We start from the raw sequence: 19,907 nt of genomic DNA on the forward strand, positions 1-19,907 counted from the left end.
AAATAGGCAATGTGAAAGGTTGGTTCCTGGAGCATGCAAGAGACTTGGCAGTGTTGTTGGTGTAAAGGCAGATGGGTGAGCAGAGACGTTCATGCCAGCAGATGTCAGGCTGTTACCACCAGCAAGAAACAACATGAAAGGAAAAAATGATGCTTTGTGCTGATGGAAGTCAAAATTGGGAAACTACAGGTTATCTTCAACTGATGAATAAAAGTAGTGGTGATTTGTGAATACATAGTGATTAAGCAGCATAGCTCTTCTGGATTGGTTTTGTTTTCATTTTTTTTTTTTAATTTTTTTATAGTAAAAGCCTGTGCGGGTATTCCAGAATAAGATTATGCCCATGCAGGGAGTCACATTGTAAAAGTAATTGCTAAACTTTCTAGTATGGATGAACGCTTGGGGGGGGGTCAAAGGGAATAGTGCATACAAAGAAGTGTGAATAAAAACTGACCTTAGGAGTGGAAATTAAATTTCTAACAGAGCAATAAAGCTAACACTGTGGAGTTTGGGTTAAGTGCTATGTATAGGCTTGCAATGTTCATAGGCTAGTGTAAAAATTGGGGAGGGTGTGTGAATTAGTGAAAATTGCAAGGAGAGAAGGAGAAGCACTCCATGAAAGTGGCTGAAAAATCTGTCAATAGCACAAGAAGTACAGAGAATTAGTATTTTCTAGGAATTAAACAAACCCACTTTCTAACAAGAATCTGTCTAAATGTCAATCTTATGTCAAAAGGGGGAGAGAAGGAAGAGGTGGGGTTTTTGTTTGTTTTTTAATAAATAAGGCCACTAAGGAATTTTCCTAAGACTCAGAACATTGCAGGACAATGAATCTTTTTCCTTGTTGATACAGTTTTATTACACAAGATAGTTTGCGACCCCTCAGCAGATTTGTCTGATTTCCTAAATATGTTTAGAATATCTCATGTTAAGTATGATACTGTAAAAAAAGGTATGGATTTCTTTTTATAGCTGGAGATAACATTTTGCCTTCCGTGTATACACCTGTAATTTGGGCTGGTTTCCTGCGTAAAGCAGAAGCATTTTGATGTATTAGGAATCTAAGAATATAAATTAATTCATTGTCTTTTTTTTTTAATCTTAGTAAAACTTTCTTGCTTTTCTTTGTTTTTCAACTGCAGAGTGGCTGTCAGGACTTGCAGTGGACTCCATGATCAGTTTTAGCTTTCTGAATATGTTGTCGTTCCTTGTTCTTACAGATTGATCACTTTGGATTTGATGAAAATCTTACGTTCCAGCAGCGGTATCTCATAGCAGATCAGCACTGGAAGAAAGACAATGGGCCAATACTATTTTACACAGGCAATGAAGGAGACATCACGTGGTTCTGCAACAATACGGTGTGTAGAAAACAGATTCATGATTCCTGAATTACAATCCTTCTTTCCAGTAATGGCCTACTGAAAAATAAGGAAGAACAGTGTCAGAATATCATTTAAAGATAAAAGTTTGTAATCATTGTTATGATTGTTATAGGAGGAAAAGGAAGCTGGAAAAAAAAAAAACAAAAGCACAGAAAGTCTTAGGGGGTTCATGGCCTATTTGAAGCCCATAGAAATCAGAGGGATGCAATTGTGTTAACTTCCTGGAGTAGTGAAGAAAATTTCTAGAGGAAACACTATAAAGTGCCTCAAGCAAGAATGCAAAATTTTGGACCAAATTACACCTATCCCAGTACTTCAGATTCCCCAAGTAAAATGGGAGGTTTTGATGTTTTTTTCTCCATAAGAAAAACGTGAAGTGAAATGAAGGGTGCTGGAAATCAAAGGTAGATGATTATTGTTCTCTGACAAGACCTGTGGAAGTTCTTACTGCCCTGACTGATACAAATGCAGAATGGCATGTGTGGGCATTTTTCAGCTGCTTCAATACGAAGCCCAGTAACACAACAGGAGGTGGCATGTGCTGGGCTCAGAGCAACCAAGGACTCCTCACACACTTTGTTCTGTCAGCAGGTGATCTCTGTCTGCCTGTTTCCATAACTGGTGGTAACAAGCTGCTGCCAAGGAGTAATAACAAGTTGTAGTTATTTATTAGTTGAAAGTAAGTGTGTTGCAATGCTCTAGATTATTGCTTATTGCCAAACAAATTTTGCTTTCTGTAATCTAGTCCTACCTCAAATGCATGCTTTTCTACTGTAGTGGTTTTATTTCTTTTTTTTTCCTATGGATTAAGCTCATGCTATAGGAGTTCTGGCAGGATTGCCTGTGTGTACTCACAAAACAATACTGCTTAATAATTTGCAGCATTAAAATATATATATTTTCTTTGTATGTGTTCCTGTCTCTGGGTGGATATCTGTTTTGTGTGTTTTCTTATTTCAGTGATACTTCGAAACCAAATTGCACTCTGTCTTTATAGTCATATGTTGATAATGATAATATGTCTAATCAAAGAATAAAGGAGTTAGAATATACTAGACTGAAAGTAGAGACTTTGAAAAGAATTGATTCATCTTACTGAAATGTTTGGTTTCCTCCAACCAGGGTTTTATGTGGGATGTGGCTGAAGAACTTAATGCCATGTTAGTATTTGCTGAACACAGATATTATGGAGAATCTTTGCCCTTTGGGAATGAGTCTTTCAGCGTAAGTGTTGTCTTTTGTCTTCCTTAAATGTGTTCTATACAAACATAACTCTGCCTGTTGTAGTTCTTGCCAGTGGAATGACTGTTAGCCTGAGTAAGATTTAGATGTGCTAGAAGCACACAACTATCCTATTTTTGTAACTATCAATTCCAGGATTTTAAAAAAATCTGCAATTTTCTAGCACTGCAAGGGACACCTGCAAAGAGTATTTCATTTGGTATCAGGCACATATGTAGAACTCAACAGCTGCTGTGGGGAATAAAAAGGCTGCTGCTGGAAATAGCTCCCGCGCTGTACATAACCTGCTTTCTTTGCCTCAGGATTCCAAGCATCTGAATTACCTGACATCAGAACAAGCTCTGGCAGACTTCGCAGTACTGATTGAGTACTTAAAGACGAACATTGCAGGAGCCCGTAACAGTCCTGTCATAGCTATAGGAGGATCTTATGGAGGAATGCTTGCAGCCTGGTTTAGGATGAAGTACCCCCATGTGGTAGTTGGGTGAGTGCAATCACCCTGCTCAAACACAGAGCAGGCATTTGTTACTTCCATGCTATAAGTATTATAGCACTGGGAGAAGTACCATAATTCAAGCTGGCTTGAATTTTTCATTATTTGGGAGGAGGAATTAAGTTACCTTGAATTTGGTAAGAGGCACTGTTTGCTTGATAAAGGCAGCTGTAGGTCAGCAGGTACTGGATGGTGTGTATTTTCAGAGCTATTGGTTAGTTTTGTAAAAACAGTTACTATGAGTACTGACTTTGCACCTAATGTTGGGGGGTTTTTGTGCCACCAGACTTCCTGGTGACTTTAGGCAGGTCTTGAATCTCTTCAGTGCCGTAGTTTCCCTCTGGGAAGTAAGTAAATAGAATCATAGAATGGTTTGGGTTGGAAGGGACCTTTAGAGGCCATCTAGTCCAACCCCCTGCAGTGAGCAGAGACATCTCCAACTAGATCAGGTTGCTCAGAGCCCCGGCCAGCCTGACCTGGAATGTTTCCAGGGATGGGGCATCGACCACCTCTCTGGGCAACCTGGGCCAGCATCTTACCACCCTCATAGTAAAAATTTCTTCCTTATGTAGTCTGAATCTACCTTCTTTTAGTTTAAAACCATTACCCCCTGTCCTATCACAAGAGGACCTGCTAAAAAGTCTGTCCCCATCTTTCTCATAAGCCCGCTTTAAGTACTGAAAGGCCACAATAAGGTCTCCCCCCAGCCTTCTCTTCTCCAGGCTGAACAGCCCCAACTCTCCCAGCCTGGCCTCACAGCAGAGGGGCTTCAACCCTCAGATCATTTTTGTGGCCTCCTCTGGACCCGCTCCAACAGGTCCATGTCCTTCCTGTGCTGAGGACCCTAGAGCTGGACATAGCACTGCCGGGGGTCTCCCCAGAGCGGAGCAGAGGGGCAGAATCCCCTCCCTCACCCTGCTGCCCATGCTGCTTTTGATGCAGCCCAGGATATGGTTGGCCTTCTGGGCTGCGAGCGCACATTGCTGGCTCACGTCCAGCTTTTCATCCACCAGCACCCCAAGTCCTTCTCAGCAGGGCTGCTCTGAGTCCCTTCATCCCCCAGCCTGTATTGATATCAGGGGTTCACATAGACCCACATCTCAATCTTGTCCAGATCCCTCTGGATGAAACCCCCTCCCTCAGGCATGCCATCCACACCTGCTAGAGAATAGGTTTTTGTGGGCAGGGGCTCACTTCAGTTGCATTTGCACAGTGCCTTGTGAGAAAGACCTAGTTGCTAGATGAGAATGAAAAATAATGAAGTCTGAATTTCTACTTTATGTATTTACTGATATCTTTGTACCAGGGTTCAAGACTTATAACCTTCAACAGCCTTTGCATGCAGACCTATGGAATAGTTTTGCAAAATTATGGTTAGTTTGCCTATGGTTCAGTGTCCACGCTGAATTCTAAATGCTGCTTAGGTAGTGGTTGTGGGAAGTGTGTTGACCAGAGGACAGAGCTTCACTTTGCAGGGGTTCAGGGTGCATATGTTTTTCCAAACAATCTTTTTATGTTACTTTGCAGAGCTCTGGCAGCCTCTGCCCCAATCTGGCAGTTTGGTGATTTGGTTCCATGTGGCACTTACTTCAGCATAGTGACTAATGATTTCAAAAAGAGTGGGATAGGCTGTTCAGAAAGCATCCGGAATTCCTGGAAGGCTATTAACAACCTTTCCTCAACAGGTGAGACCTCACCAATACTTTTTCAGAGGGTCATAATGTTCAGGATCGTGTTATGACTTCATAAAATCAACAAGTTTGTTACAGCTTTCACCTCTGTGTGTATTGTTTTTTTTTTTTCCCAAACTATACGCTTAGCACTGAAAACTGCCAAATGAGCTTAGTGTTATTTTTAAACATCTGTTGTGTTGGATCTCAAGCTTTGTTCATGCCTGGTGTGATTCAGAATCCAGGTCCAAACATCCCTAAGGTCAGACAGCTGACTCCAGATCAGAATCTCGAGGCTTGCATTCCTTTCTGACAAAGTAGGCCAGTTAGCCGTTACTTTAAAAAGAAATAGTTAAAATACCAACAGAAGCAATAAGTTATAGAAAAATCACGGCAGTCCTTATGGATTCAGTGCTAGGGACTCAGCTGAACTCAGTCTTAAGGGTCTCTTCCAACATAAATGGTTCTACAACTACATGAAAGGAGGTTGTAACTAGGCGGGTGTCAGTCTCTTTTCCCAGGTAATAAGTGATAGGATGAGAGGAAATGGCGCCGGGGAGGTTTAGATCAGATGTTAGGCAAAATTCCTTCACTGAAAGGGTTGTCAAGCACTGGAACAAGCTGCCCAGGGAAGTGGTTCAGTCTCCATCCCTGGAGGTATTTAAAAGGTGTTTGGGTGTGGTGCGTAGGGCCATGGTTTAGTGGTGGACTTAATAGTGCTGGGTTTGTGGTTGGACTTGATGATCTTAGAGTTCTTTTCCAACCTAACTGATTCTATGATACTTTATCAGATGAGCTCAGCAAAGGAATTAAATTTAAAAAAAATCTTGCTACTTGAGTTCAGTGTACTAAAAAGAAAGCCTGGTATGATGAGTTAGCTAATGAAAATCAGGGAAGCTGAACTGGAAGAATTCTAGACCAGATAAAATAATGAAAGGAAATTCAAGGAGAGTCCAAAAAGATCTGTCTGTTAATAGTCCATGCACTAGCTGGTTTGAAGTTTTCCATTCATTGGAAGAAGTTGTGGCCTAATGTTAACTTTCTAGCAATAAAAAAAAAAAATCCAAATGTATTGTAAATCTTTGGGTTTTTTTGATGTACCCATATGCTGCAGAATGCAGATTGTATTGCCCATCACCTAGAGGTGCTGACCAAAATTTGATCTGCTATGCTTGTTTGTATGTGGAATAATTTCACCAGATTAATTATGCTAAGTGAAATACTTTTTTAGCAGCAGCACAACTGACCTGTGTACTAAAGGTACAATATGTTAAACATAATTTTTTTTTTATTAAAGACATAGGTTTACAGTGGCTTTCCAACACATTTCATTTGTGCAGCCCATTAAAAAATCTTCAGGATGCTGCTATATTGAAAAACTGGCTGAGTGAAACATGGATAAACTTGGCTATGGTGAACTATCCCTATAAAGCCGACTTCTTACAGCCTCTGCCAGCTTGGCCTGTACAGGTAACTGAGAACCAATGTCTTGTAGAATTGACCATTTGGTTTAATTAATTCTCTCCTCTCCCCATTTGCACCTTTTCCTTTATTTTTGACTCTGTAGGATGAACAGGCTGAAAAAGAGAACCAGGGCAGTATCTTCTTGTGCATCAACTGGTTGTTTGACCAACTGCCACTTGTAGGGCTAATTGGTTGTATCAAGAGCCAAGAAGAAGAAAAGTGCTGGGGATGACTGAAAGAACTTGGCTGTCCTGCAGAGTTGTTCTTGAGGAGCAGAAATGTTGCACAAAAAGTACATGCAATTCGAGCTTCTGATGCCAGGTTTAGCTGTCAAAGCTTGCAGTTAAAGAGAAAGTTTTGAGCCTTTTTGATGTGTGAGAACTAGTGAGAGAGGAAAGGTGGATCCCCACAAATGTATTCCTTGCAGGATCACTTCTCAAAGCAGGACCGCTTTTCGCATTTGCAAACCTTTGCAACCTGTGCTGTTCTGTTTATCTGCAGTGCTTTCTCCAAGATTTCTGTTTTCTCTGAGTGTTTTTGTTCTTTTAAGACCCTAGCTGAATATCTCTGCATGGCTTTGGGATACTGTGTATGGCAGATAAGGTAGATAAAATGTTAGTACTTTTGGCTATTAAACAGTAGTTAAATATAAAATAAAAAATCTCCCTTTTGTAGAGCTGCCTGATGGAGGAGGGGAGGGACATTCATCTCTCCTATGTGGCTGCCTGCAAAGGGCAGTATGAATGCCTTGAAAATTATTGCTGCTTTGTTATCAATCTGACGCAGTCTAAGAAATGTGCTCACCTTCACCATTGTCCATGCTATATCTGACTGAGGTATAAACCTAAAATAGAAAAGGCTGCGACTTCTCTGGATGATGCTGATGTATGAAATCTGAGTTATTTAAATTGTTAAGATACTTTTTCTGAAACAAGCTCTAATCTGACTCTGAAGGTGAGAAAGGGGGGAAATGTGAGTCGTTGGATGTATCTCAGAACTACTGATCTCTGTCTCTACCACACGATCTGAGCTTCAGATACAGGGCTGTCTGCAGCCCTCTATTCTGCTCTCTGCAGTGTACATTTGCATGAATTAGTGAGCTTTCCAAAACTCTAGTTGTTGAGTTAAGAACTGGTGGCCGAGCTAGCCAAACCATAAAACCTACTCGGAGTGGCCAAATGTGAAAGCTGTGCTCTGACGTTGTCTACAAGGGAGGGATCAATTTCCTAGCTTCCACAATGAAAATGAGGGAAAAGATTATACAGGTGAGGGAAGGATACTTCACTTTTTTTGAACATGTATAGTTTGCCTTGGCCATGTGAGTTGTCCCTGTGTGCCTGTGCCCCTGTACTTGAACGACATTGGAGTTGCAATGCATCCTTTGCTCCTTGCAGAGCAAACCTTCAAAGAGGAAGAATTGGATTCTTTCTATGGGCTGGGAGCTCAGACTTACAGCTTTCACCATTCACTGTTCTTGCATTAGTCCCACCTCCATGGGAGCAGGGGTAAGCAGAAAGCCTTGCCAAAGAGAATATTGTCACTTAAAAAAACCACAAAAGGTTTTAAGATGAAAAAACTTTCTGGGGCAGTAGCTTTTGTGTTTTCTGTGGTTTTTTTCCACTGCTTTTGTCCTCAGTTAAGATTTTGAATTAAATTCTACCCGAGATTGCTCTTAATTTTTCACTGGCAAAACAGTGCCTTGTTCCACCACCTCATATTTTCCAAACATGAAGAAGTAAGAATTTTGCAATGCTGCTGTTTAAAAGGACTTAAAAATATTATGTTCCCATTTGTACTACACCAAACTGCAGGGAATCCCAGTCTATACCTGGAGCTTCTTTGTCATACATTTGCATGTGTTATCTCTCATTACAGAGGAGCTAAATACTCTTTATTATCTATCTTAAAGAATGGGAAATGGATTGAAAATAGCTTGAGGATATGGTTTAGTGTTGGACTTGGCAGTGATAGGTTAGCAGTTGGACTCGATGATCTTAAGGGTCTTTTCCAACCTTAACAATTCTATGATCATTCATTGGTGAATGAAATACTAGGGTGGCACTATTTTTAGTAAGGAAATGTAAAGTTTCAGGTTCCTCATAGTAGCATGCACTATGTGAATGGAATACTGCTTTTCGTGATAATAAAAAATAATGATCAGGGTATATCATTGCATAGAAGGACACTTTCTGGAAGTAGCCTGACTGTACTTTGAAAATAAATTGGTGTCCTATCAGGTATCATGTATTAATCTTTATTTCTTGCAGATTTAGACACTTCCCTTCTCTCTGTTGCAGGAAGTCTGCAAGTTCTTGAAGGATCCCAGTCTGTCTGACAAATTGTTGCTGCAGAATGTTTTTCAGGCAGTAAATTTATACTACAATTACTCAGGAGAAGCCTCATGCTTAGACATGTATGAGACTGCAACAAAGAATCTGGGCCAGTTGGGTTGGTACTATCAGGTATGTGCTCTGTCCTTTCTAAATTGCAACTCAGTGAGGTTTTTTGGGCTAGAGCTGATGAATTGTCAAGTCATTTAACTGTCAATATATTGCACCAGGTGTAATTGATGTACTGATGACAAACGTAAGCATGAAGCAAGTATGATTGTAGTGGCGAAGGCAAGGCATTGAAGAGAAGCAACTTTCCCAGGAGGTTTAGGTTGTTTCTTCATTATCTAGCTAATTTTTGAGTTTCAGCTCTTCTTAGAGACTGGAAAATGATGTACACCAGCAGCGTCTTCTAATCCCCCTATCCCAGCATCCATCCCAGTTTGTGCATGCAAATATGTCAGGATATGTTGATACTGATTTCTTTCAACTAAAGCTGTTTATCGTGTAGCTCGCTGAGACCCAACCTTTCCTATCAAGTAGGTAACAAAAATTCAGATCCCTGTGGTAAGGGGTCCAGGGCGTTATGCCCTCCCCGTCCCATTTACTAAGTACATGCAGCACAGTTACACAGTCTCTCTTCTGAGGAGCAGGGCAGCTGCTTTGAGAAGCAAGGTGTTAAGAACTGGTGTTCAGGTTGTGACTATCTGCTCATGGCTACTGCCTCCAATGTTTTTGTTCTGCACAACCCCAGGGGATGTGCAGGCTTTATAAGTTGCCCTCTGAGAAAAGGCAAATGGGTAACAAAGAATATGGCAGCTGGGCTCATCAAAGCAACACATCCACCCTATCTGCTTCTGAAGGCACATCATAAGGGGGCAAGTAGGAACAGTCTGAGAGTTAAATTACTTGTCGTGGTGGGGGCTATATTGCTTACAGGATATAATTTGTTTTTCTTTTTTAGGTAGTATCGCTAAGATGTTGGAGAATAGTTAGTGCAAAAGATTAAATCTTTTTTCTTGGCATCTGTGTTCTGGCCCATCTACAACAAGGGCCAGAAAGAGGATCTGGGGATCTACAGACCTGTCAGTCTGACCTTGGTGCCAGGGAAGGTTGTGGATTGACGCATCTTGAGTGCCATCATGTGGCATGTACAGGACAACCAGGTGATCAGGCCCAGTCAGCATGGGTTTATGAAAGGCAGGTACTGCTTGACCTGATTTCCTTCTTGACCAGGTAACCCGTTTAGTGGATGAGGGAAAAGCTGTGGATGTTGTCTACCTAGACTTTAGTAAAGCCTCTGACAATTTCTCCTACAGCATTATTCTGGAGGAGATGGCTGCTCATAGCTTGAATGGGCATATTCCTTGCTGGGTAAAACACTGGCTGGATGGCTGGGCCCCAGAGAGTTGTGGTGAATGGAGTTAAATCCGTTTGGTGGCTGGTCACAAGTGGGGTTCCCCAGAGCTCAGTGTTGGGGCCACTTCTGTTTAATATCTTTATCAATGATCTGGGTGAGGGGATCGAGTGCACCCTCAGTAAGTTTGCAGATGACACCAAGTTGGGCGGGAGTGTTGATGTGCTCGAGGGTAGGAAGGCTCTGCAGAGGGACCTGGGCAGGCTGGATGGATGGGCCAAGGCCAACTGTATGGGGTTCAACAAGGCCAAACGCTGGGTCTTGCACTTTGATCACAGCAACCCCATGCAACGTCATAGGCTTGGGGAGGAGTGGCTGGAAAGCTGCCTGGAGGAAAAAGACCTGGAGGTGTAGGTTCACAGCTGGCTGAGCATGAGCCAGCAGCGTGCCCAGGTGGGCAAGAAGGCCGACAGCATCTGGGCTTGTATCAGGAATAGTGGGGCCAGCAGGAGCCGGGCAGGGATCGTGCCCCTGTGCTCGGCACTGGTGAGGCCACCCCTCGAGTACTGTGTGCAGTTTTGGGCCCCTCAGGACAAGGACATTGAGGTGCTGGAGTGTGTCCAGAGAAGGGCAACGGAGCTGGTGAAGGGTCTGGAGAGCAGGTCTGATGAGGAGCAGTTGAAGGATCTGGGATTGTTTAGCCTGGAGAAGAGGAGGCTGAGGAGAGACCTTATCGCTCTCTACAACTACCTGAAAGGAGGTTGTAGTGAGGTGGGTGTTGGTCTCTTCTCCCAAGTAACAAGTGATAGGATGAGAGGAAATGACCTCACATTGTGTCAGGGGAGGTTTAGCTTGGATATTAGGCATGATTTCTTCCCTGAAAGGGTTGTCAAGCACTGGAAGAGGCTGCCCAGGGAAGTGGTTGAGTCCTCATCCCTGGAGGTATTTAAAAGACGTGTAAATGTGGTGCTTAGGGCTATGGTTTAGTGGTGGACTTGGTAGTGCTAGGTTAATTGTTGGACTCAATGATCTTAAAGGTCTTTTCCAACCTAAATGATTCTGTTGTAGTTTGACAGTAATTATTGTTCAAATCCTGTTTGAGCTCTTTTATTTCAATCTGCGCTATGAGCTATTGGACAGTGTCCTGGGAATGCATCTCATTGCTCTTTCTTTCAGGCTTGCACTGAGATGGTGATGCCCATGTGCACAGACGGTGTCAATGACATGTTCGAGCCTCAGAAATGGGACTTTGAAGCACTTTCAGATGAGTGTTACAGGCTGTGGGGAGTGAGGCCTCGCCCCTCTTGGATTCTTTCTATGTATGGAGGGAAAAACATCAGTTCACACAGCAACATCGTCTTCAGGTGAGCCTTGTTTCAGCTTCTATAGTGGAGTCTTCCTCCAGTTTGGGCTGTGAGTGCAGAGAGCCTGCCCAAAGTAGCAAAAGGATCTGTCTCCAGTGCTCCAGCTGAATAAATGATGGGCATGCTTTGTGTTGTTCTTGAGAGTAAAATGGTCAATCTGCAGTGGCCAAAGAAGCCGACTGTTCTGTCACTGCCTGTGTGACTCTCAAAGAAGAGTCTGGGTTGGGATTCTGCCAAATGTAATTTTCTTCCCATGTGGATTCCTTCTTATCTTGTGGCCAAAGTCCAGGTTTCCCATGCTGGTAAATCCATCTAGCTTTTATGAAGCCAAAGCACTGTCTCTTCTGCACAAAAGGAAAGTCTAAACTAGCTCTAACACAGTATCTCGGTCACTAAAACTGTTGCTCGGGGTGATAGCCTCATGGAGGGGCTGGCATAATGTTCCTTTTTCTCCTTGATACAGAAAAGAGAGGGAAGTAACTTGGGGAGCTTTCCTATCACTGCTGATTACCCTATTCATTTAGTAGTAATTAGACAGGTTTCAACTTGTGTAAGATCCAAATACAAAAAGATGTTTCCATTCTAGCAAGGCATGCTGGGAATACAATGGAAGTTTGTCTGAAACACCTTTATATTGGACAAAAAGTGAAAGAAATGTTTCAGTCTAGTGTAAAAACCAGTGCGGGCTGCTTGTTCTCTACTCAGCCTTCGTTTTCCTTATTTTTAAGGTTAAACTCTGCTTTCTTTAAAGGGAGGTTCTTGTACTGTACCTCTTCTGTGAGGCGGTAGGAAATTTTGAACAGCTAAGTACTGGATGTTCATGAGGTTGTTACATGGTAGGGAGACATGTAATAAGCACATTGAATCCTGTGCTTCAGGAGTTCTGATTTGCTGTGCTGATTGCCCACTCTGGCAGCTCCTGGATATATATTCCTCTGTGCGCTGGTTAAAACTGTGCAAGGCCTTTTAAAAACCAACCAACCAAACAAAAAAACAACCCCCAAGACTTGCCACTCCTTTAAACAAAACTCAGAAGTGGCCTGTTGGACCTGGTAAATAGGTGTGTATTTTAAAAGTAGAAGGCCCTCATGTGAATTAGGGATTATTCTCTGGATGTCATCTGTTAGCATTGGTCTGTTTGGCTCCAAAGGGCCTGTTGCTTTCCTTGTTTGTCTCCTGTTGTTTCCATCCCCGCAGGATATCTGTTCTAGCGTGAAAAACTCCACCTTTTTTTTTATGAAAACTTTGTAATTAAAGAAAATTTGTTGGTTTAACTTAATTTCTGCAAAGTGTTGCTTATTTCCAAGGCTTCACAGCTCTGTACAGTAGAAATCTGCTTTGTAAGCGATAGACAAGGAAACAAATCTAAATAAGTGTTTAAGAATTTATGCCAGTTGAAGGAGCTTGAAATGAGAAAAGCTTGAAAGCAACCAAATGAATGAAGAAGTAGTGCTGTACACACAAAGCTTTGGATCTCAAGCTGGGTTGTTTCTCTTCAAACAAATACATTACCAACACTGTGCATTTTATATAAGAGCCTTTTATCCTCGAACACTACAGAGTGCTTCACAAAAAATATCCCTGTGTTTACCAGGGGATGTGGCTCCCTGTGGGGTAAAAAGCACTGTTTCAAGTGTCAGGCAACTTGCACAACAGTTTAGCACAGGAAGAGAAGAATACTCCATCTAAAGAGAACCACTGTAGGGTGGATTTATCCAGCCACAGTGGGATTTGGCCAGGATGCTTGAACTGGTGCTGCCGCTTCTCCCTCTGCAAGCGGTGCATCACTCTGCAGATTCACACTGTGTTGTATGTATTGTGTGATATTGACACAGGAATCTCCATTGCCACTTTGTACCTTCTTGGAGGTATGTAGTGCATGAGTGGTTCCTTAGGCTGTAGGCAGATATTACATGTCTCTCCTGGGCAGTACATCTTTATTAAAACGCTAGTTTGAGGAAACTGGGGTTTCCAGAACCCTGTTTGCCATTTCTCTTCCAGCAACTTCCATGTCTGATACTCGTACTGGAACATGCTCTGTACTCAATGTGGAAGAGCTGCACAGTGGTGCAAACGGCATTTTAACTCTGTTCGTGCATGTGGTGGCAGAGATCTTGTAGCAATGGGTAGCATCTCATTATCAACATACTGTGGTAGGCAAAATCAGCCCAGACTATATCAGACAATGATATACGAAATTTGGTGTGCGCAGTCTAAAAACGTGTATTTTTTTACAGTCTGGATGGATGACACCTGTGTTGTATGCTTCTGAGTTAGGGCACCCACCTATCCAGTTCTGTAATGGCAAAAAGTGAGGGCTCTGTTTTGAAAGATATTGGAGCTCTGTGTGGAAGTGGGGATTGCTAGCATGGAAGAAGGTAATGGAGGAAGAGAAGGCAGTACAATGCCTGGCTGAAGACGAAAAACGTTGAGAAAAGAAAACTTGGCAGTTGTGCAGAGTGGGCCTGTTAAAAAAGGATGCACAGACAGTGCTGCTAAAATTGTGTAAAAACCTCTCATTGTTCTGGGCAGGGCTGGTTGCCTGAGGAGGCTCTGAAGAGATGGTAGGAAAGGGAACTCTTTGCTGTGGGATAGTCAGGATCCTGTTTGTGCTGTCAAGGAAATAATGATGAACTGAAAACAGGACTAACATGCTGATACTTTGCATTAGGGTTTTTTTCTGAAGCCCTACTTGCTTGACCACTGCTAGGAAGGAAGGGTTGACTTTTTAAATTCTTTTTTGTTCCTTCTGTTTACATTGGGAAACTTCCGTCCTGTAAGATGGGCAACTGAGTACTTACATGCATGCTTACTTTTAACACATAATTCAGTACCAACTGGAATAGATTATTTATCTTATTCTGTACAACTGTTAAGACTTACAATTATTTTGTGGTGAGCCCTCCATCTCCCCTCCTCTCAGCAAGTATCACTTCCCAACCTGCGTCAGTGCCTCTGGTGCTGTCACTTGGCAGGAGCCGCAGAGGATGAAGCCAGAGACAGTGTTGTTTTCTTGTGGCATGCTTAGTTTCCACGTGACTGGGACCAAAAGATCCAAGTCCATGTACATCTTGGGTCTCTCAGCAACTCCTCCCCCTGTTGCCAAGGTGCTCTGCTGGTTCAGGCGACCTTTTAAATCCAGTGCTTTTTGCTTATTGGGCAGCTACAAAATGTTTCTCTTTTCCTAAGTCATGTTTAGAATCACTGAAAATAGCTACAGAGATTCAAGATACTCGGGTTTTTTTCAGTGGAGAAACAAAGTATTAATTCAGACCCCATCAGGCTTTTACTCTCAGTTATTTCTACAAAACTCTTTTTTTTTTTTTTTTTTTTTTACTCATTTCTTTCAGTTGTTTTCTGGTCTGCCATTATGGTTACTTTTCTAGCAGTGTACCTCTTAATTTCCAAGGATGTTTTCATTTCTTGGGTCCTACTAGAAATTTACACTGATGTACAATAGCCATCTCTAATGTTTCCTTTTGTGGGCAGGTCCAGTGTTTTAAGTGAGGAACAGATCTAGGTTTGCCTAGTTCCATAAGATTACGAATGTTGCTTTCTTTGTGCAGAAAGATGGACCACATGGGAAGAACACTGTGGTAGAGGAAAATAAGATGTGGTAGGGATTATGGGGTTGAGTCTGAAGCTGGGAATGAGAGATGCAAAACTCTCATCCCAGTTCAGCCCTTGGCTTGCTTCTTGGACCAGGCATTATCTGGAGCTGGATCTACAGTGCAAGGAGCCCTTTAATTGATTTAGGGTGGGGGAGGAGGGGGACTACACTGCATTAAATCGTCCTGTCCCAGAGGAAGAGTCACTTTAGACAGTTTCTTGAGGGATAAAAGCTTTATTTTATTTCCAATAACAACCATATTAAGGGGGCTAATGGAAGGTCCAAGTATTTATTTGCAAAACCAGGTTGGCACACAGCTGAGACAGCAAAAGGTAGAACTTCCTGAAAATTCAGCTCTAAAGGGTCCAGTTGGTTATTAGTTTATGTCAGACTGAAGAAGGAAAGCAAAGTGCTTTGATTTGAGAATCTGGACGTGTCTTGCTACAGGGGAACCCAGACCTTTTATGACAATGACAGGCAGCAGCAGATCTGTCTCAGAGGCTGTGGCGCTATTATATGTTATTATCTGAATTAGCAGATAATGGAGGACAGAAGGGTAGCCTTGCTTAAACTGCCAACAGCTCCATACCTCTGTCAAGAAGGCTTCTCTCAGCAGAGGGGTGTGTCCAAGATGTAAAGAGAGGGCTGAGGGCTGCTTCTGTCTGTACGTATGCAAAACTAGCTGAAAGTCAACACGGGTATGTTGATGTGAGCTGCAGCCCTGCTGCTGGGCAGACGTACCCTAATGAGGCGGTATTCCCTTACAGCAACGGTGGCCTGGACCCGTGGTCTGCAGGTGGGGTGACCCAGAACATCAGTGATTCCCTCGTGGCAATCATGATCCCGGATGGAGCCCATCACCTAGACCTACGCAGCCGCAACCCTTTGGACCCCAAATCTGTGCAGCAAGCTCGAGACTTGGAAATCTGCTACATGAAGCAGTGGATTGAAAAGGCCAGGCACAGCCACTGAAGTGGTACTGCAACATCTGTGGCCGCTATACCTCCGTTGGCTTTGGTGGGAGCAGGGCCAGGCCTTATGCGTGGTTGTCCGAACATTTCACTCCTCCTCCCTCACCTGTGTTGCAGTGCTAACCATCGCTTGTGCTCATGAGAGAAGCAGGCAGCAGACAGATGGAGAGCGTTGTCAGATAATAAACTTTAGTCAAAGTGCATGGATTTTGCTGCCTGCTCTGGCTTGCTTTCCTCTTCTGCTCTTCTCAACTGTTATACTTTACCATAAAGTAAAGAGTTCCTGTTCTAGGCTTGATGCCTTCCTCGCTGCGCTAGGTGACTGTCCTGACTGCTGGTATCTACAGTGGATTAAATGGCAGTGCTGGTGATGGTGGAACTCCTGCTGCTTTCAGTGGGATGGAATTTCAGATGTCCTCAGCTGGTGTAAACTCACAGCAGGGGCATGGAGATAATTGGGGAAAGGAAATCACATCTTGCTGTGATGTTTGGCGGAGAGGTAGGGAAGGTTTGGGGAAACTGGCTGTGCTGTTTGTAAAGCAATGAAACAGCCCTTACCCTCTGGAATCGATGCTGGAAAAGAAGTAATTTTTTTTTTCCTTTTCCTTAGTTTCTGGCAGCTTATTAATCAAAGCTGCTTTAGGTGGCTTTTCCTTTCTGTGCTGTAGTGAATGGTCAGGGCTGGGCCCGGACTCTGCAGATAACTGGCCGAGCATACACAATCTGCATCAGTTTTATTTCTTCCTTTGCTGTTTGTCCTAATCCTGAAATATCCGCCACTGTGACGATGGTTGCCAAAGAAAACTCTGGGTATATTTTGTGTATGTGTGTATCCCCCACAAATGCTTAGCTTTTTCAAATCAGGAAGCTTTCGAAGCTCTTCTCTTGAAGAGCAAATGTGACACTTGTGCTGGCTAGATCTTATGAAGTGACAAATAATTGGGGCTGCGCCTTGTGTGGGTTCTCCCCTTCCCCCCATTCGGTGTATTGTTCAAATTCTGCATGATCTGTTTGCTGATGGCTCTTCAATAAAAGCCTTTTTAAAAAAATTGTTTGCGGGACGAACTATTCAAAACACAGAATGCAGCTATCCTCTTGGATCTGCCTAAAGCCTGATGCTGAGCTCAACAAGCCAGGTGCACTGGGCTTTCTGTAAGGCTTCCAAACCAGACAAACTGCCCTGATTCATGAGACAGCATATTTGACGTTAATAAATGGCTGGGGCAGTCCCCTCGTCTTCCAGCTTGGCTTCATTCACACTGAAGCCCTTCAGAAAGGATTCTTTGCAGTTTAAAGGACAACTCCGTTTTAGAAAGACTCGGGCAAGGCTTCTTGCCCCCAGACTCTTAAAATTCCAATTCTGTTGTAAGGTTTTCTCGGCTTTGATGATTTGCCTGATAGTTGAGTATTTTCCTAAGACACCAGGTGGCCTTTTCTGTTTCCAGTCTCCTCCCATCCTCTGGGAACAAAGCGAACCCAACGCTTAAATTTTATCTTTTAAAACACTCCTGTGCATCTTCTTTCCAATAGTGTTCCTGGTGTTCCCTCATCTTGCATTAAACGTGGCATTTATGCTCAGACTCTGCAATCTGAACCTCTCATGCTCTTGAACAAGGTAATTACTTAAGAGACTGTAGAGAACAAGACCAGGGAAGAACCACAGGGGGAAAAGGAATAGCTACGTAGAGCTTGCCTGAAAGCTTTTTGCAATCCCTTTTCCAGTCATTCCCATTTTTGATACTCTCCTGTAAATACACTCCAGTCTCTTGCTCATGTACTTTATAATGACATGATGGCCTTGAATTTTTTGAAACAAATAAAAATGATTCTTTTCTAATCAAGTGAGTTACAGTCAAATTTTTAGAAATACTGTTGCATCTTCTTGTTAATTGATGTATGACAATATCCTGGTTTACTGCAAGGCAGGGAATGGACTCCTCAGGAGTAAATATAAATTTGGTTTGTAACTGCAAGCAAGAGCCTGGTCCAGCTACTCCTGCTGATTGCTCAGGTGCTGCTCCCAGTGCAAATTCTGGGTAAAACACTTGATGTTGTGTGGAGAAGGGCATCAGAATATTCATGCAATGGGCTGTGAATGGCCCAAATAACCAGCCGCTGTGTGTAGTAACGCACAGTAATCAGCTTGTGTCTCCTTCTCTCTCGCCCCTGCTGGCTAACCTACCGTCTCAGGAAACAGCTGCTGCTTTGTTGTTTAGAAGATATTTTGTAGTTTCAAACTTTCATTCCTGGGTTGTTTTTTTTCCCCCTCCTTTTATAAGCAGGAAAAAATTTGCCTTTAATGAAACTTGAAAGAAAACAAATAAGCTGCCATTTTGAATTTTGAGAAATTGTATTTAAAAACAAATTGTTCAGTCTTTTGTGGCTCGGAGTTTGTTGGGGTTTGGTTGATTGGTTGGGTGTTAGTTTCACTGTTCCATTCAGTTTCTGCCTGTGAGGCTCTGATTCTGTATCTTTGGATCAGATTCTTACTGCTTGGACCGGCTTATGAATTAGATGAGTGGCTTTCTGTGATTTTTTTCTTTTCTTAAATTGTTTTTCCTTTTTACTTTTTTTTCCCCCCTCAAGTTGAGTAGTTGAAACTTTAGGTCTTATTTACCTTAAGCATTCAGACTTCATCTTAAAATCTATGTAGACATCTCTATGCTGCTGAGGGACTGTCTGTGGTGCTTGGCTACCTCATCCAAGCGTTGCCTCTCCTGCTTGTTTCATGCAGGTGAGAACAAAATGGGCCACGGGAAATGGCTGATTTCTCTCTCCAGATATATGGTAATGGGCCATACTTCATCTAAGGCTTATGTATGTCCTTGGCATGTCATGAATGACTGGAAGTTAAAAATGTATGTTTTCTACTCGTTGGGGAAAATGTAGAAGGAAACGAATGTATGATTTGCCGAAATCATGAATGTTACTGATGCAGATTGTATCAATAAAAATGAATTAAAACAATGAATTGTGAGTGTCTGGAACTGGATTTTGTTTTGAAAGGACATGAGTTTTTATCCCTCGGCAAATTTGGAGTTCTGCAAATAACGCTGTCTTGTTTGTGCTTGGCTCTAGTAGAGTGGGAGGAAAACTAGTTAAGGTAATCCTCAAGTTACACACACACAGCTGTCAAGACGTCGGGTGACGAGTCTGCACTTCCCTGGTGGTTTCTTATTTCGGCGGTTTAGCTGCTGCCTGGGGAGGGGCGGGTGCGTGAGCGGGCGGTTCTCCATCGGTGACCGTGCTGAATGCGATCAAGCTAGCTGTAATGGGACAAAAATCCGTTTTGTTTTTGAAAGCTTATTCCAGTCCCAAGCAACCACGTGCTTCCTACACATCAGTAATGATGGCGGTTGTGTGGAAGGATCCGTAACGCTCCCTGACCTGGCAAGTGGAGGTTTTACCTGGGCTGTGTAGCCCAAAGAGTTAATCAGGCAGGGCTATGGCTGCAGGGTCTTGGGAGGGACCTAAATAGCTTCTGCAGCTTGTGTTTGTAGGTCATTTTAACTTTGAAGATCATCAACTATTGCATCAACAAAGGAGACTATAGAAAGGAAAGCCCCTCCAGGAACCTGGAACATGGCTTCTAAATCACAGGAAAAGTGTGTGCACCGTGTTTTGTCTCCCACGCTGTCCGCCCACCAAGCGCCTTGCAGACAAATGCCAGTGTGCTTTAAATAAAGGAATTACTATTTTTCTACCTCTGTTCTTAAAAAGAGTATTTAGCTGTTGCATACCTATTCGCTGAGGAGTGGGAAAGAATTACGAATGACCTAAAGAGTTTTCTGTATGTTAAAGACTTGGCACATTGACATTCAGATATTTTAACTCCTTCCAGGACTCACGGTGGAATCATTGTGTCTTTCTGGACAGTCAGGAGGATGCCATGAAACCCATAACCTTGGGTTTCAAAGAACCCAGGAGATTGTATGCTCCTAGCTTACATTATTTTTGCTCTCCCTTGTTGCTGCAGGAGAACATCGTCGCTATGCTGTAACGGAGGGTGCGTGTTTGTGAA

General features: G+C 42.8%; 1 protein-coding gene across 1 annotated transcript in view; it reads left to right on the plus strand.

The window, feature by feature from the left end:
- Nucleotides 1–18,857, plus strand: part of PRCP (prolylcarboxypeptidase) — a 36,231-nt gene extending 17,374 nt beyond the window's left edge. Inside the window, exons 2-9 of the mRNA XM_075080779.1 lie at nucleotides 1,221–1,361; nucleotides 2,508–2,609; nucleotides 2,930–3,111; nucleotides 4,648–4,805; nucleotides 6,088–6,260; nucleotides 8,552–8,716; nucleotides 11,118–11,305; nucleotides 15,683–18,857. Of these exons, the coding sequence (XP_074936880.1) occupies nucleotides 1,221–1,361; nucleotides 2,508–2,609; nucleotides 2,930–3,111; nucleotides 4,648–4,805; nucleotides 6,088–6,260; nucleotides 8,552–8,716; nucleotides 11,118–11,305; nucleotides 15,683–15,887 (1,314 nt within the window). The 3' untranslated portion in view covers nucleotides 15,888–18,857. The remainder of the gene's footprint in view (nucleotides 1–1,220; nucleotides 1,362–2,507; nucleotides 2,610–2,929; nucleotides 3,112–4,647; nucleotides 4,806–6,087; nucleotides 6,261–8,551; nucleotides 8,717–11,117; nucleotides 11,306–15,682) is intronic.
- The last annotated feature ends 1,050 nt before the right edge of the window (nucleotides 18,858–19,907 follow it).

This window comes from Phalacrocorax aristotelis, chromosome 1 (genome assembly GCF_949628215.1).
Source record: "Phalacrocorax aristotelis chromosome 1, bGulAri2.1, whole genome shotgun sequence".
Taxonomy (NCBI): domain Eukaryota; kingdom Metazoa; phylum Chordata; class Aves; order Suliformes; family Phalacrocoracidae; genus Phalacrocorax; species Phalacrocorax aristotelis.